The sequence below is a fragment of the Fusarium keratoplasticum genome, chromosome 2, assembly GCF_025433545.1.
Source record: "Fusarium keratoplasticum isolate Fu6.1 chromosome 2, whole genome shotgun sequence".
Classification (NCBI taxonomy): domain Eukaryota; kingdom Fungi; phylum Ascomycota; class Sordariomycetes; order Hypocreales; family Nectriaceae; genus Fusarium; species Fusarium keratoplasticum.
The window spans coordinates 1,595,955-1,614,291 of NC_070530.1; the positions used below are offsets into that span (position 1 = coordinate 1,595,955).

The 18,337-nt window shown below is 55.4% G+C and overlaps 2 protein-coding genes across 2 annotated transcripts; both read right to left on the reverse strand.

Moving 5' to 3' along the window:
- Positions 1–534: 534 nt before the first annotated feature.
- Positions 535–3,687, reverse strand: NCS57_00243100 (Zn(2)-C6 fungal-type domain-containing protein; the record flags this gene model as incomplete). Its single annotated transcript, XM_053052462.1, has 4 exons — positions 535–1,326; positions 1,380–2,310; positions 2,359–3,216; positions 3,347–3,687. The coding sequence occupies 4 exons, from the start codon at positions 3,685–3,687 to the stop codon at positions 535–537; spliced, it is 2,922 nt and encodes a 973-aa protein (XP_052917708.1).
- A 4,857-nt stretch (positions 3,688–8,544) lies between these two features.
- NCS57_00243200 (MFS domain-containing protein) lies at positions 8,545–10,503 on the reverse strand (the record flags this gene model as incomplete). Its single annotated transcript, XM_053052463.1, has 6 exons — positions 8,545–9,217; positions 9,273–9,800; positions 9,856–9,895; positions 9,946–10,004; positions 10,054–10,363; positions 10,419–10,503. The coding sequence occupies 6 exons, from the start codon at positions 10,501–10,503 to the stop codon at positions 8,545–8,547; spliced, it is 1,695 nt and encodes a 564-aa protein (XP_052917709.1).
- Between the last annotated feature and the right edge of the window lie 7,834 nt (positions 10,504–18,337).

Sequence of the window (18,337 nt, forward strand, 5' to 3'; positions counted from 1 at the left end):
AAGCCAAGTAATACGAGAATGCCAGAAGAAGCAGACGACAGGACAGAATAGGCTCGAGTCTTTGGAGCAGAGGCCCAAGTCATTTCCATAGATACCCCCCTGAACGGTCTCGTCATGAAAGCTATATATACAGACGAATCGGCCTTTTCAACTGTCCCTTGATCCTGCGCAACATGGCTGTTTTCATGTTGTGTGTCCTCCCCCTCCCCCTTTTCTCCCGTCTCTTTAAAGATCATGGCCTAGATACAACCAGCCAGCCCAAAGGCACCATGTCCTCTAACCACCTCCCAGCTTTTTTTTCTCTTCTCACTTCGACTGACAATGACAACAAGTACAGAGGCGGAGCCCTCGCCCTCTGATGCAGATCTGAGCAAGTATAGACTAAGATATAAAAAAAAAAAAAATAGACAAGAATGCCACCCATCGCTTGACAGACTGCCTGGCGTCTGCAAGCTAGCCCTCGCGCCAGCACCGGCAAATAAAGACAGATAGATAGATAGATAAAAAACAGAACAGTAACCAATCACTCACTACTCACATATTCATCCCTCCATCGTTGCTGGACCCGTTGCCGTTGGCACCTTGGGGCCCGCCAAAGAAGAAGGTATCAAAGGGGTTCATCTGGGGAGTCTCGCTAAAGTCGTGATGGAGCCCTTCCCAGTTCATACCCATGCCGAGGTCGATCTGAGACTGGTCCATCCTGCCGAACTCGCCGTTGGCCGAAGCACCCAAGTTCTGCAGAAACTCCATCGTCTGCGCGTCGGGATAATCAACCGGCCCCGGTCCGCTGAACTGCTGCTGAGGGTGCTGTCCAGTATACGATCCACCGCCTGTGGATGGCTGTGATGTCACTCTCCTAGGAACACCAGGTGATGGTACCATGCCCGACTCAACGGGCGATCCCTCCTGGTTGAGCTCGGAAGGGCTTGGGCGATTACGCGACTTGAGCATGTACCCCTCAGCAGTCCGCGCCATCGGAGGAGACGGCTGCGCATTCACCTCGCCCGTCACGGACAGTGTCGGGGACGAGAGCGAGTCAGACCGCGACATGTCGAACTGATAAGACGCCTGGTCGGAGCTCTGGTGCCGGTGACGGACCTGTGCTGAGCCCTTGGATGAGTCAGGGGGCGTGTTCCAAGCCGAGCGCTGTCTTCGAGGTTGAGTCGTCGGAGACCCGAAACCTCCTGTAGAACTGGCCATCTTGATGGTGGCCTTGGCTGTCCGGTCGAAAGCATCTCGGCACGTCTCAGCCGGCGGGCACTTGTCAATCATATCGGTGAGGACCGACTTAGCCGCGAGGATGGTAAAATCCACCTCGTCCATGGTCTAATCTCGTGTTAGCTATCAGCTCTTATTGCTGTGTGGACAAGTAAACTTACAAGGCGGCTTCGCACAATTGGCGAATGCCAGATGGCATACAAGTACGAAATTCCTGCCATGAAGAGGTGGTGCGTGGAGAGGTAGGTGTAGCTGACCAGACCACTGAGATGGAGCTGTCGATAGAGACGAAGAATCTTTTGGCCAGCCTCAGCAACCTTGAGATAGATACGATCCTCATCCTCACGTAGCTCGGCTTGGTAGGCCGTGGGACTGTTGACCTCGTTTGACGAGTTATACTCGCCCTCGAACATGGCGGGCACGCTCAGGCTCTGGCGGTAGAGCATGATGATGGCTTGCCAATAGTTGAGCTCAAGGAATTCGGTCGAGAACATGACGCCCGTCTCCTGCCTCGTGGGTGCCGATGTCTTCCACCGGTACAGCCTCCTGTCTATGTCGATGCGCCATGACCGGAACGAATCAAACTGTACCAGGAAAGGCGACGGCAGGTGCATATGCGTATCGGGATGCTTGTTTGAGACGCCCGCCTTGGCGATCTGAGCCTGGTTATACTGTAACACCTGCAAGATCTCAGATTGCAGCAGCCGCAAGCGGAAGTAGTGATGGGCGACATGCTTGTAGCTGGGCTGGATCTGGTCTGATGGTGGATCCAAGAACCCCGTCGGCGTGATATAGTCGTCGTCCAACGGCGAGGGGAACTCGGTTGTGATGACCTGATCGCTAATGCCGAATGGTCTTCCAACACATGTGCTCACCAGCCGATCAAGCGAGTACGTGCACCACCACAGACGTCGTCTCATGTCACGCGTCCACAGCTTTCTTCCACGAGCCTGAACACCATTCTCGCGTGGCCCAGCACCCTCAGTCTGGTCCGACTCGGTAGGCTCGGGTATCGACACTTCCACGTCTCTGTCGTCTTCGTAGTGAAGGCCGAGATCAACCGCGAGTCGCACAGCAACGCCAATGATGTACCTGACACATGTTAGTCCCCTCTCAACAATTCACTGATCCATCACTCACCAGAGTCCAGGGGGAACAGGGCGGAGGAGGGCAAAGTTAGCCAGGAGAAGCACGGCTTGCAAAACCTCCAACCCCCCGCCGCTGTTGCTCAGACACGATTCCAGGTGAACAATGGCGCTCGCATGGTATTCTTCAGGCTCACATCGGCTCCTGGCCTCGGCGCCCGTACTACCGCCCGACGATTCTGTCTTTACGGGCTCGCCCACTATGACACCGCAGCCGATAGCAAATACCATATTCAACAAATACAGCTCCCGCGAGCCGCGACCGGGGTCCTGTGTGGCATAGACGCGCTCAAAAGTCTGCATAAACTCTCCTCGGTGGAGAATTGGGATCTGAGGGTTAGAATGCTCAAAGTAGAGCCTCACCAACCGCAGGCCGACTTCCTTGGGAGGGAAAGCAGCAGGCTTGATGGTGGGCCGTGTGTGAAGACCAAAGAAGGAGTCGCGCAGCGAAGCTCCATTTCCTGTAGGTTGACGGGAGCCTGGTCGATCACCCATACCCGTCTGACCAGAGGTAGAGTACTGCACAGCAGCGTACACGACCCTGGCAAACGAGACACCAGATGCGGAGGCCAAAGACCGGGGTTTCGAAGGGCTGACAATGTTGAGAAAGCCGGCCTGGCCCGGCTTCTTGGGCTTCAGCGATTCAACTGCCTGGCTCTGAGGCCTATTGATAGTGCGGTCGCCAGCCTCAGACTGACCCGAGTAGCCCGTCTCTGTCGTCGAGTTGATGCTGGCGGTGTCGGTGCCTGGGCGAGAGCATATCTCGAGGTTTTCGGCTGGGGGAAAGGCGATGTTATTGGATGAGAGCAGATTCTCGAGCTGCTCAACTCGCGTCTCGAGATAAAAGACATAACTGCGCGACAGGTCAGCAAATCATCCACCACCCAACATTGACGGCGCGATATGATATCCAGCACGCGACGTCGAGCGAGGCACAGAGGCTCTCGCTCCCACACCGCCGCGCGTCCAGTTCCTTGTCGTACCTGCGTGGGATTTCCTTCTTGGTAATGGGATCGTAACCGACACAGGCGACTCCGGCCTTGGCGCAACTCGCGCAGCTCGGGAGCTTCTGGTCGCAACGGTTCTTGCGGAGGCGACATCGATTACAGGCGCTGACGTTGCGGAAGTTGCTGCTCTGGCCTGGCTTGGCAGCAACCGAGGCAGCAGCGGAGGCAGGAGCAGAGGCAGAGGACGATGCGGCGTCGGCTTGCTGTCGATCGTTGGGGCTCGGCTGACCGTTGCGCGGCGATCCATCGTCAAAGGAGTTCTGCCTCTGTCGCTTGGCCGGTTGGGAGCTCGGAGATAGAGGGCCGCGCGCAGGCATGGTGACGGCCCGCCGGGCGACGGAGGACGGAGCCGATGGCTGCGGGCGACACTAGGTGAGACGCTGGTGAGGGGACGGCGATGGCGATGGGCGGAGCGGCACTTGAAGCGATGGTTTGGACGAGGCGACGCGCGGAGGAAGGAAGCCCGAGGGGGTGGGAAGTGGACGGAACGGAGACGGGGACGGAAGGCGGAACGGCAGCTCGGGTTATCCGGCCGGAGGCTAGTACCTCTATCTCTTTTTCCCCCCCTTCCTTGTCGCGAAATGATAAGCACCAACAATGAGCCTGAAAAGAGGAGAATGAGAGCAAAAGAGACGAAACACAAAGTCCAAGACCAGGCGGGAAACGATCAGCGAGCCGAGGCAGCCGCCGGAGGACAGGTCGGATGCGAATTGAATGTTTCGGGTTTGGAAAAGTTGGAGCAGGTGTGAAACGAGGGGATGACAGATTGAGATGGATGAATTGGACAAGGCGAGCTTGACCGGACTAGACTCGACCGAGTCCAAGATGATTGATCAATCCCAGAGAAGCTCTCCAGTCGGTTACTTTGGCCCTGAGCTCTTTGTCCCCTCTGCCACCGCCTGTAACAAGCGCGGTATGGCGTTGGCGTGTGTGTACGGTGCGGTGCGGTGCGAGTGGTAGTGTCCTGGTTCAGTAGTGCGGCGGACCGGCGTGGCTTTCTGCGGGGAGGGGGGCGGAGATGGATGGGAATTGGATCCTATCGTGGAGCTTGGGCTGCGCGACCCATGACCAAAGAGAGAAGCGCAATGATGAATTTTTGCATGTAACAAGCGAGCGAGAGGGAGAGCGAGAGTAGGTAGGTAAGAGAGGGAGGCGTCAGCGGCCTCGGCGGAGACGGCGGGAAACGTTAGCGGCACCAAGCAGCGGGTGCAGGTGCAGACAGGACAGGGAATGGAAGCTAGCTAGCGCAGGCTCTGAAGCATTAGAAATGCAATAAAGAGCTTGTTTGTTTCTCTCCGTAGCGTATCGTAGCGCGCGTGTGTGCTGTCTCTCTATCTCGGTCTCGTTTTTGGGGGCAGAATCAAGTGGCGGCCGCGGTGGTTGATGGCCGCTCCTTCTGGTGGCAATCAATTAGGACCAAGGTTTTTTTCTTTCCTTCTTGTCCATGTCAAATTGGTCACGTTTGTTTCATGCGAGATGGAGACAGGCAAGGGTCCTTGAAGCTGCCAACGCAGTCAAAGGCGACACAAGGCTCTAGGAATGTAAGCAGAGCAACTCCCGTCAGTCAGTTTTAGCTTGTTCGTTGGCCTGCGCCGTTGAGGAAAATTTCAATGGGACAGACCAGGGGGGGTCTTGAGCACGAACCAAGCAGAGAGACTCGAGACACTTGAAAGAGGGGAAAGCCAACAACAGGCAAAACGCAGAGAGGGAAGAAAAAAAAAGAAAATATTGGATGGACCCTCTTTTTTCTCTTTTTTCCCTCTTTTTTTCTTCCCCTCCTTACGGCGTCCTTACCCAGATCCAGATCCTCAATTGATGTGGGATGCCCGTCGAACAAGGGTTCAGGTTCCAGACTTGGTAAAGGGCCTGGAGTGCCGAAGCACAAGCACAGAGCACGTCGGCTGTGATTTTTTTTATGGCTTCGAATTGGGCCGGCGGATTGGCTAGAGTCTCCCTGACTGGGTGGGATAAAATGGCATCCGGCATGGGGGGTTTTCTAGGGGGGGGCCTTGTCGAGTAGTACCGTACCGGTTGTTGATAAGCAAATTGTCAACATATCATCCATCCATCGCAACAATCTTCAAGTTTTCTCTCCTCTTTTCGCCTCGCTTGGCTTGACCTGAGATGGTCTGGTTTGACGGAAGGGACTATTAGTCGCCCTGACGATCTTTTTCCAGCTTAGACTTGGTGATTGATCACAAATTGGAGAAGCCTCGCAACACCAATGACATGCCAATCACCATCTTCTTTTCTTTTTCTCTCCGCCTCGCCTCTTCGCCTTGGACAAGGCGTTGGTTCCCGCTGCATCTGAGGTTCCATATCTCTGTTGGTTTCCAGGCATCATCATCATCGTCACCATGACCATGGCCCGGCTATTGACGTACAGGATCCGGATCTGACGCGCTCGCTTGAGTTTGTTTTGTTTTCTTTTTCCTTTTGCCTTGTCTTCCGAGATGCTGGTTCCTTCTCCCCTTGTTACAAGTCAGTCAAGTGCCTTGGCCAGCCGCCCGCCTCTCGGTGCCACTCCCCAAAACGGGCATCCAGGGACACACACTGACACACACGCACACACGCACACACACATGTACGGCACAGCATCGAATCGCCCGCGTGCGCGTCTTCATCGTACATGATACGCACGCGCGCACGCACACATACGCACATGCTGTACTGTCCTAAGCAGCTGTGGCACCGGGAAAGAAGCAAAGTTGAACTAGACGGTAACAAAGTCGCTCACAATTGTCCGCAGCCTGATCGTGTTTGTCCGTGTAAATGTCGTTATTTCACGCGTTCCCATCTCGTCTCCACACTCTCATGCTGATCTCACTCCAAAAACCTCCGTCACCATCGTCACAACTCCTGCAGGCAAACAAAACCCGTGTCTGACCCGGCTTCCCATTGCCTGCGCGCCCTTGGGCCGGGTCGGATGCGCAGGACCGGGTGGCTGCAGCACAACATCAAGCGGCGGAGCTCCGATTCCCGAGTCGAGATGCCGGCGCCGTATTCGTATGTAAACCTCCTACATTGTCATTGATGGACCGACCAGCATCCGTGGTTTGATCCAAGTTTCTGGTTCTGGTGTTGGTGCTCTCAGCCTCAGCCGCAAGTATAGCCGAGAGCCAAGATGCTCGTCTATCTAGATCTCGACTCATTCTCTTCTTAATCTTGGGGCAGCATTAAAACATGCACAACCTTATCCTCAATATTTCTCTCCTGCTCATCCATTCTCTTCATTTTGTAATTGTTCCCCTCCTCAACTCGTCCTTCAAAAGGTGTACAGACTTGTCCTCCAAGCAACAAGGGTCCTGTCTCCTAGTCTCCCCCACACCACCAACCTCCGTCAAAAGCCACGCTTCCACGGATACAGATGCTGCAGATGCTCCTCTCCTGCTGCTGGTGCGGCTGCGGCTGCATTTCTTCAACCTACCTAATCCACCAGGAAAGAGACCAAGCGTCCCGAGGAAGGGGGCGTGCTCAAGGGAGAACCCACAGGCACTGCTCTGTTGTGCAACAATAGCCAGGACAGATGGGTCAAATATTGGAATCCATCTTGTTAGCTGCCTTCTCTACCCTCATACGATGTAAGCTTTTACCCTCTGCAAGATCCCATTGTGCAGTCCAGACCCGAACCCAGCAAGCATCCATCCATCTGTCTTGCAAGGACCTCCTCGTCTTCCAAGAGCCGATTCGATTCCAACCCTGCCTGCTCCCCATGCCAGGGATCAAGGGATTAACCCCCCCGAGGCCCTTCCATTCACAGAAATTTTCCTCTTCTTCCTCTTTTCCAGACCGGTCAAGGTGGGTAGCACAACCAACAATACCATGGCGCGCGCTGCATCTAGAGGGCTGACATGAAGGTTCGTGCACCCCTTGTCTGCGACATAAAAAAAGCTCAGTCTGCTCTGCTCTTTTAATGTGAAACCTGACCCCGAGGCTCTCTCTATCCATCCTCTCCCCTCTCTCTGCCTGTCTGTGTCTCCACCAGGGATTGGATGCCGACTTGACCGCCCATGTCATGTCGTTGCTGTCGTTGACGCTGCGCTGCCTCTATACCCTGTTTCTCCGTCCCACCGGCCCCGGCTTGCTTCAACGGCCACCGTCTTTTCGCCGGGGCCTCCTACTTCATTCAGGTTGGAGATAGGTAGTCTCGGCACGGCATGGGCTGCTTGCTTGCTTGGAAGTTGATTCCCTCCATGTGAATGCGGAATTCGACATGCCTTCCCTGCCCGCCGAGACCTGGCCATCATGTAGCTGTACGCAATGTGACCATGCGCACAACACTTTGTAGCGAGTCCTTCTACACATGAAGTGTATCAAGACCAGGCCCCGATGCTCGGTTGCGCATCGGCAGCAGATCCGCGGCCATGTCTAGTTGTTATACCTGGTAATAGGGAGGTAGGTTGCGAATAGACCGCCAACTACCTACGGATACAATACTATTCACCTCACTATTCACCACTGCACAATTATCGACGTCTCGCTCAAAATGAGGCCAGGCCAGTCATCAGATTACTGCCAATTAGATACACCATCTACTTCGTACACCGCCAGTCTCGGTCCCGCGAGGTAGCCAGACTTGTTCGAACTCTCCATAGATCCATTCCCAAGCAGAAAGAAATAAACCAAAGCCGTCGACACCTCTAGGACCACCATTGTGCTCGTACTCATACATCAACGCCCCCGTCGGACCCCCTGGGTCTCATCGTCGGCGATGCAGGTTGCGCATGGTGCTGTCGGCCGTACAGCGAATCCATTAAAAAAAAAAGACATTGCTCAAACCCATCACTCCGCCCATTTCCTATCCTTGCCTTCTACTTGTCGCCAATTCCGTCGCCGAACCCAATCCGTAAGTCTATGTTTCATGAGAAAAGGGAACCTTCAAATGTCCCAAGCAGATCAATCCTTCTTTTTTGTTTTGCAAAAACGCCTGTTCCATGCTCCGTCGTCGTCGCTGTCTTGAAAGGGGTATTATTCGACGTAAGCGTGTGTGCCCTTTGTACAATCCATCCAATGCAATGGATCCATCCCGGGAAAAGAAATGTCGCCAAAGTTTTCGTCTCGAGTCTTCCTTCGCCTTTTGCTTGCTTGCTTGCTTGTTTCGAAACGTTTAAACGCCGGGTGTGTAAATAAAATCGTATGCCGCTGTTTCATGTCGATCGATGATGGATGATTCTTCAAACTCTGTCGTCGTCGCCATCGTAGTCCGTGAAGAGACCCTCATCCATGAGCGGGTCTTCCTCCTCTGGCATCACCGCCTCCTCCTGGGGTCCGCCCTCGGTGATTTGGGAGCTCAGGTACGCTCCCACAATGGTCACGAGTCCACTGAACCACCATGCAAGTCCAGAGTATCCAGTCTGGAGACCCAACGAGTACAGGAGTCCCGACAGGGTTGGCCCTAGAGCGCGGCACAGACTAGCGGTCGAGGCCGCAATACCGTTAATAGTGCCGAGGACTTGCTTCGAAGGCGCCGAGTTCGCCAACAGGATAGCGTTGCTGGGGTAGGCCATGGTCGAAAAGGTACACTTCCAGATGACGAGCAGGTAGATGGCCGGCATCCTCATAGGCTCGGGCAGGAGAACCAGATACGGCGTGACCAGGTACAACGCAAAGTAAGAAAACGCCAGGAGTCGGAAGAGGCGCAGAGAGCCCAGTCGTCGGGTGACCGGGGGAACGATCAGGTAGTTAGACAAGAGCGAGTAGAGACCCTGAACCGACATGATGAATCCAATCACCTTGGTCTCGAGTCCGAATCCATCAGTGAAGCGGAAAGGGAGGTCATGGACAGGGTGCTCGGGTCGGGCGGTACTGAGGAAGACTGGGAAGAGCTGATCGAAAGTCATAGTGTGGCTACGCGAGAACGGATTAGACACAACACCAACAATAGGCGGCGAGAAACACTTACAAAGCAAGAATGCCGTACGAGATGATGTTCATGATGACGGGCTTGGTGAAGGTCTTGGGCTTCTCCTGCACAATAGGCTCGAGGGGCTGGGACTCCAGAGATCGGGTGTCGTCCATGGGAGCGAGTCGGGGCGAGCTTTCCTGGCTTTGATAGGCGGGAAGAGCCTCGTCCTCTTCATCAGAGCTCGAAGAACCGTGGCGGCTACCGTAGCTGACGTGACGCTCTCCGTCGAGCAGAGCCTTCTTCTCGGGGGCACGTCCTCGTCCGTTGCACTTGGTCACTTGGCCGAACAGCGTGGCGAGATAGTCGCCAATCTCGCGTCCACGGTCCCTCTGGGTTTTCTTCTCAGCATGAGTCTCGTCGAGGTAGAGGAGTCCAATAATGACGCCAACAAAGACGGTAGCGGCGCTGAAGAGGTTAGGAAGGAGGTAAGGGTATCGGTCCCAGATGGTTCCGCGGGCAAAGATCTCGGGGTAGCTGATGCAAGGTCTGGCGAGAGCTCCTCCGATCATGGGGCCAATGATGGATCTAGATGCCCGAGTTAGTCTCGCAATCCCAAAAGGCTTCAGTTTTCTGCGCTTACCCAATGCACCAGACCATTGGCATGATAGTATAGGCGCGTGCTGCGCAAAAGTTAGTATCGAGATTCCACAGCTGGTAAATATGAACTTACGTTGTTGTTCCTTAACAGTGACAAGTTCAGCGACTGTGGTTTGGAGAACACCAATGTTACTGGTCTCAAGTCAGCTAGCGCTCTCAATGGCTTCAAAAGACAACACACCCGTTGAGAAGACCACCCAGAGCACGGGCGAAAAGAGCCACGGGCAGACTGGGGGCAAATCCAAAAACAAGCACGCTCAGAGCAGTTCCAAGAAGACCGAACAGGAGCACAGGTTTCCGTCCAATCTTGTCGCTGAGTCGTCCCCACAGAACTCCTGTCGAGAACTCGGCCAGAGTGAAGGCAGAGGTGACCATGCCGGCGTAGACTGAAATCTTGCTGGAATCATCGGTAATGTTGAAATCCTCAATCATGTAGTAGATGTAGGGAAAGATGGACATGAATGCGATGGGCTCGCATATCCTGCAGCATGCTGCTCCTTGTCAGTCCAAGAATTTCCAAGGGGCTAGATGTGCGAGGCGTCATACCTAGAACAAACATCTGCTTTGTCGGAAACGGAGGGAGCTGCTTCTGGCCGCGGTTGGCCGCGGAAATGTGACGACTCCTCCCCATATCTGCTTGATTTGATGCAATTGACCCAAAAATTTCTGTCGTCCTACACGAATCCCGTGGTGGATGTGATCTGTCTCCTTGCGTGACACAAAATTTCAGCCGCAAGTTGTCTGTCTGAGTCGGTTTCGTGGTGTATATACTAGAGCATCAAGTGCCCTTGTAGATGTCGTCGTCGGTAGGGTGGATAACTGTGGTTGTTGGTGGTGGTGGGATAGTAGAGACACGAGCAAGCTGGCGAGGGGTGCTTGTTGTATAGACTGAATAGGAGACTCGTGCCGGTCAAGAGGTTGAAGAGAGAACAGCTGAGCTCGAGGTGGCGGGGGGATGAGGGAGACTAATAAAGCAAATGGTCGTAGAAGGTTCACAGAAGGAAAAGAGAAGGATCCAAGATGGGGTGGATAACTTATAAGAGAGCGGTAGTAGCAACACCCCTCGACCCGGCCGGACAGACTGGGGTACATGTCACCATGGACCATCTTGGAGTGAATTAATTACCTACCTAGACCCAAGCTTGGAACGAGCGGTGACATGAGCACAAGAGGGCAAATCTCCTGTCCAACACCAAGGCGATGCGGCGAACGGCTCCAAATTCTTGGGCATGACATGGACAGTGGGGCGTCAGGGCACCGGGACGCCATCCTGCAAGAGGCACCCTGGTTGACAGGGCGGACTGGCCTTGCGAAGTGAATCGGTCGTCTGGCGGGCTGGGTCCCAAGGAGATGGGGCCCTCTGAGCGTCCGCGAGCGAGCGTCCACCTAGCCAAGCCATGAATGTACCTCGCAGGTACCTCGCCAGGGGTGCCTGTTGTCCTTGGAGGCTTGCAGGGGGCCGAGCACTCGCCGGTTCGACAGGGCGGAAGCCGGACGGGGACGTGTGTCGAGCAAAACGCCATGGACTGACGGCCGGGTTGGAGCTTAATTATTGGGCGCGACATTCGGAGCCTACACGGCGCTAAGCGTGCTACCCCGGCATTTCCGGCGCGTGGCTATGAATCTCGCAGTTGCTGCTGGCTTTTGTTGGCTTTGTTTGGCTCTGGATGGATCATGTCTTGTCAGAAAGCCAGCCAGGGAGATGCTGTTGTTGCTGATGATGATGAGCGAGGCCACCGCTTCATGACTGACACAACTAAGACGCAGGGTCGATGCGGTCAGTCAACCTGTTCACGGCATTGGCTGCTAGAAACGAGGCTGACCTTCGCACCCGCTGACAAAGATGATGAGTATGGGAGGCGGTGAAAAGTGAACAACGGTCCCAGCGGCAAGCCTGTGGTCACACGGAAACGTCCCCCGGAGTCGCCTCAGCCCAGCTGTGGAGCAACAATAGGGAAGACTTGCCCAAAGAGCCACCCTCCTCGGTGACGGCCAAACTCCCACACGGCTCTCAGCGATACACAGAGCGCGAGCACCACCAATTGTCAGGGCACATGGCGTGGCATGGCCCGTCCTCCTGGCCTTGGCGGTGCGACGTGTGGTGACGTCGGCCTGGGCAGAGATCCCTTTGAGTAGAGATATCGGTCCAGGACATCCGATAGGAGAGGTCGACTATCCTGTAGCTCTCTCTTTTGACTGTAGTATATCCCCCGCGGCCTCAGACAACCCACATGAACCAGCAGCCCATGGGGATTCCGACTCCATTCATCGTGTGTTGTTCACCTGTTGTTGTTCTTGTTGTCATTCTCGAGTTTGTCATCTTCACTCGCATCGACACTGCCCGACGTATTCGCCAAACAAAGACCCTCCCTCCCACTCCGAGTCTCATGCTATCCCATCCCGCGTGGGTACGGTACGTTTGAATCTGCGGCGCGACAAAGTGCATGGTCAGCAGATGACTCGGATGCACATAGGAGTCATTCGGGATTGGGCTGCATTGCCAGCACCGTTATAGCACAGCAGCCTTGTCGCACCGCTGACATGTTTCACTGCTTGTCACATCCGAACACGGGAATGACAGGACAGGACAACAGGACGAGCAACAACTGCAAAGTGCTTTTTTGCTGCAGTACGAGAACTTCCATGAATAACCTCGGAAGACCAGGCTAGGTATTATTAGCGATGAGACGCCTGCCTGCCTGTGCTGTGCTGCGGGGCCACCCGTTCTCTGACTTGTCACAAGACGAGGTTGAGAAGCACGAAATGATCTCGGAGCAGATGCGTCCTCTCATGTATCAGTCGGCCGAAAAAGACGTATCTAGGCCGAGATGCCCGGGTTGGGGATGGCCGCCAAGCTCGAGAAAATCCTCATGCGGATGATGTTGCACCTGCCCATGACTGATAGAGACATCATCCGCAGCAAGGGCGGGGCACAAGCCTTGAAGACTTCCAGGCTCCTTGACGACAATGGTCTGGAAGTGATCCGGCCGGCAGGCAGAGACAGCTTCTGCCCATGCCATGCCATGACAATAAGGTAGGCATAGTAGGAGAAGCATGGCGTATGCCTGGTTGACGTGTTGTCCTCGTTGACCGTAGTTTCCCCCGTCAACACCGAAAGAAACGGTGTAGATCTACTCCCCGATCAGTTACACTGCCCTCGGTCAGAACCAGAATCCTGGAGAGGCGGCAAAGAAGGCAGAATAGAATGCATGTCCATAGTAGCACTGGCACGTAGTAAGCGAGGCGGGTGAGCCTGCTTGACACCCCGAGCCCCATACCAGGAGCGTTGAGGAAAGGGAGCCGGGTACGGGGAAGCAAGGGGTCGCGGTTGAAAGTGAGGTGTATCTCATCAGGAACCCGAGACATTGTCACCGCCATGCCCTACCGGACCCTTCGCCTACTCCAGGCACGTGGAGCCGGTGGTGCGGCGCTCCAGCCACCCATCTGGAACCCAGCTTAGAGCTGAGACTGGCGGTGATGGGCTGGGTTTGTGGTTGTGGTGGTTTCAAGTCAGGGCTTCGAGCCCGGAAATTGGGCAACACGAATAGGCCCACGCCAGCACCTGTAGCCTCCCTGACTCGTTTCTGGAAGTGATCCAAAGGCCCACTCGCACCCAACCCGCTGGGCCGTCAGCCCCCATCCCCGAACGACAAGAGTGCCGGAAGCGCGCTGCCGACTCCACAGATACAAGACCTGGTCTCAACCAGTCGAGATGCTGGATGCAACTATCTGTGCCTTGTAAGAGGCATTTCACCTCTCGGGAGTCGCCCTTTGCTGGGGATCGTGTCTCCCCATGCGAAGCCCGCCGGTATTGCGTACACATGGTCCGAGTTTGACAATGCCGGCCCGGGGCAAGTGCAGTGCAGAAGCAAGCAGCAGCTTGAGCTTGACCCATGTTGTGTTCCCTCCCGCCGTGCCAGTGCATCCGAGCTCGAGGTGCGCGTTGACCTGTGTAATCAGTGGCTCGATCCAGGCCCTGTGCCCTGCTCCCCACTGCGAAATTGCGGCTGGCTGTCACGGAAGTGGCATAGCACCGCTCTGGCTTTTCTCGCGCCGTGGCTCCCTCTCATATGTATGCATGTTGTGCAGTAGGCACTTGAAAATAGACTCAAATGGATACCGACGACGTGGACGCCTTCAGGCACCTGCCGAGTATGTGCCAGATCCGCCTTGCATCTGCAAGTGTAGAGTCATATCATCGGTGAAGCCTAAAGCAGTGCCGGTCTTGCTTTTTTCTCCCCTTCCCGTTGGCCATACGGATTCTGACCTGTTGCACAACATTAGAGGCCTCGGCTTTGACAGAGGCCATGGCCGCAATGCGTCAGCCGTGGATGAGTTCAAAATTCTATTGTCGTCATCATTGAGCGCGGGCGCTTGTCGCCGTCCAATAGCCTGCCTCCCTTTTCACCTTGAATCCTTGCGAGCCTCCGGGCCCTCTTCCTGGCTTCCGGGCTCTCAAGTGGAACCCGAGGAGTGTTTGTCGGTACCTCTGAATTCACCCGCGGCAGGTCTCGTGCTACGAGAAGGCTACCTCTCTGGGAACCCGTCGCATGGCGCCCCGCTTGAGGGGAGAAGCCGAGTGGTCCAAAGAGCAAAGCGGGCCAAGTTGGCCTCAGGGGAAAAGGGGGCGGCGGGCGAGCGTCCCGGTGGACTGGGTTGATCTGATGCATCCGTCAATACGTACCATACACGAAGCGAGGAGCGAGTCCAAGTCATGGACTACGGAGTGACAGATGGAGCAACACCTCCTGTCAAAAGAAACAAAGGAAAGGCGAAGGGGGAGACAAAGGTGGGATACTTGTGCATCATGTTTCAGAAACGTACGGATAAGTCGAACCCAGCAGTCCGGGTGGCTCGATTTGTACTGATCACGTACGCAGGCGCAGGGAGCGCAAAGCATCATGGTGATGGCCTGAGCAAAACTTGGATCACCGAGCGGCATCAATCCATCCATCCTTGGATGGATGGGACTTGAGGGCTGCAGCACGTCGGTCGGCAGACAGAGGTAGTCGAGTTTGTGGTCGACGCCTATTCGTCGAGGCCGGTCCTCTTGGGGGGTCAGAGAACTCTGTGCAACGGTGCGTTTGTGCCAGAGCACAGCACCACACTCAGCAACTCCTCATGGCAGAAATGAGAGGATCCATCCGTCATCTCGTGTTGATTGCCATGACCCCGCAAGCCTTCGGCGTAGGCCGTGAGCTCCAGCGCACTTCCTGGGGCGTCCTGGGGCTTCTGGGGCTGCAAGAGGCCCTTGTCCTGGCGTGGTCAGCAGCTGAAGGCGCTGGAATGGAGGGACAGGCTGGACAGGACAGGGGCTGTTGGACTGACCGCTGTTCGCCCCGGTTCTTCTTGGGATTCTCGAAGGTTTCGAAAAGGGGCCAGGGTTGGCTGGGTGGAGTTTGCGAACAGATGGAGGGAGGGTAGGAGCGAGAAGGGGTGTGCGCAGCAGGGGGAGGAGCAATTTTTGACAGGGGCGGCGCTGGATCCCGTGATTTGCAGTCAATTGCCCATGACGGGGAACCGTGCCTTGTCGATCCGGACGAATTGGATTTAGACCCTGGCACGGCCGCAAGCGTCGAGCAAAACTTGCCAGATACTTTGCGGCGACAAGGCAAGGCAAGACGAGGGAGAGCGAGCGAGATAGCTCTGCTAGACTTGACTGCATTCTCAGTTCTCAGTTCTCAGCCCTCGCTACTCCCTACCTGCTCCATACTGCCCTCACCCTCTAGGCCCGGCTCCGCAATCCGTAACCCGCAATCCCTCCTCCTGCGCTGCGCTGCGCTCGCCTCTCTTCCATGGATGCCTTGCTGCCGGACGGATGCAGCAGACGCAGCACAACCTCCCCCGGGCGACGACTGCTCAATGGAACCTCCGGACGACCAGCAAGGAATTGTTAGACGGGTTGTTGCTTTTTGCTTAGGACGCTCGTGCCGTCTCGGCCTCCAGCTGCCTGCCAGGACGGCCAATTGGCGGTTTTACTTTGCGTCGACTCTGTCCTAAGCGAGGTGCAACTATGACGTCCACCACACTCAAGCAATGACGGTCCTTGTCTCCGAAATAACCACGGCCGACGTTTGCAGCACAGTAGATCTTGGTCTACAAGAGGGTGGCACTTGGGCCTTGCCTCGCCTTGGCGGCTTGCGTGCTTGGGCTGGGACCTCGCTCGGGGAAGCTTCCTTTGGGCGCCTCTGCTTCGTGCCCACATCAAATCTCGCTGATCTGGCGTTCTCAAAACAGACCAGGGCTGTTCCAGATCACCGGGTCTCCTTTCTCTCAAACAAGGTCGCGCGCCACCAGGAACCTGATCGAGCCCAATCTCCCGTCTGCAGCCTTGCTTCCCGCCTGCGCCGCAGCTGGGGCCCGACTCGGTGAGCAAACCTCACCGACTCCTCTATCGGCGGCGGCAGATTACTCCCTACAGGGACTTTGTCCATGCAATTGCAGCCCTCAAGCGAAGCCTGCATGGCATGGTCGCGTCCCTAAGCCCATGCTGTCGATCCATCACGCCCAGGAGCCCGAGCAGCCGATGCTACTATACACACTCTCTCCCTTGCCGTTGACCGACGACTACCGCTGCACCGACAACGCAGCATAACTGCGCTTGGATCTTGCACTCAGTCCCCCACAGCACCGCACCGCGGCACAGCCGATGTTGCACGGCTGGGGTTATTATGGATGGCCTTCGGACAAATACCAGGATCTCGCCAGAGGTTCGCCCGCCGTCGCAGAGTTAGAGTCACTTATTTGCCACTTCGGTCTCGCTGAGTTGTCACATCTCGCTTCAACGCTTGGCCATGTCTATGGATGGCAGAGCGCCTTGGTTGCCTTGGTTGCCTATGTGGCCGCGACACAATTGCAATTTCTGTTTTGCAATTTCCATGGGGGCATCCCAGCCGGGGCATGGGGCTCAGCACAATACACTCTGGACCAGCAATGAAGCCGAACATCCGCCCTTACTGAATGGCTACCGCAAGTGTTTCAATACGTGTACCGAGTACGTTTACGACTTTGTGATTCAAGGCGGTCTCGGAAGCTCATGAGCATCATCGAATTCGGTTGCGCCACGTCGTGTGGATATTTCTGGCAACAACAAGGTCCGCGGCCCTTGGTTGTATTCCGAACCAAGGTTTCTTTTCAACCGAGAGCGAGATGACACGAAACGTTCAGATCTCATCCGGCGGCATTGAGCCAAGTCATCTCACAGTGGAATGTCTGCTCAGCCTCGTCCTTAGAGACACAGGCGGTCTGCACTATGGGGGATATTACACTCTTGCTATACCGCCCCAAGCTTCTTCCCAGACTCTCCCTCATGGACGGTCTGGCTGTCAGAAATCCCCCATTACGTCTACTTACGTCACTAACAACCCACATAGAAATCCGATCGATCGTGACGGAAGCGAAATGGCCTAAGCCGCAATTGCCATAGCCTGCCAAAGTCGTCCATCACAGGAACTTCAACACACCTTATTACTCGACCATACACCAAACCCTTGGATCACCATGGTTCGATGAGCTATCAATTATTGGCGTTAACCCTTGAGAACACTGCAACCGAGACACAGAGGAACAATGTCCAGAAAAGGAGGCGCTGGGAGCTGAGTTGAACTTCATCAGCCACTCGCTTCAATAACCAGGATGCCTTGCCACCTTTCAGGACTAGGAACTTCTGCAATCGGCTCATAATTTCTCTGGGCATGTAGCAAGCCAAATCGAGAAGAGCAACGGCATTTTACCCCAGACTGTATTGTCTTGCTCGACAACGAATGTCGTTTGAGGCCCGCTTCGTCAAACCGTCGCAGGCAACCACGCAGGGTTGAAACGGAGAAACTATTCACTGCTGACCCAGGCATTTCTAATCATAGGTAGTCCCGACGTGCAATTGGGCGGGGGCTCTTATCTCAGCCGGCTCCCTGTCAAGAAACCTCACATGTCGCATTTCTTCCAGGATATCTTCCTTGTCGAGCTGGTTTTAAGGGATGCGGGTGGCCACTGGGTCTGCATGTATCCATAACCCCTCGGCTTCACCGTGGCACAGCGACTTGGTTGCCTTCAGCAGTGCTGGGAAGGGCTGAGCTGCAATGGATGCTTACCACAGCCGCACCTGCGGACCGGATGTCAGGACTCACGCCATCACAGCCTGTCAGATGGATGATATTGGAGACGGTCTTCCCCGCGTCTGAATCGGAGATGGTTATCGTGAGCCGAAGCTATATTCAACCACCAACGCTATCACTCAAGTTATCGGCCGGTAGATTGACTTGACGCGGATTTACCTCCTATCGACCCTTCACGGGATGCGGGGGTCGCAAGGCTTGCGCAATAATTGGTCAAGTTGTGAGAGCAGCTCCTGTCGCGCGGTCGTGAAGCAAACCAACCTGGTTAGCCACCTGCCTAGCGATCTAGGCCATGGGATCCTATTGAGCCGGTTCCCCGTTCCGGGAGGCACGTACTCTCTCCCTCGTCTA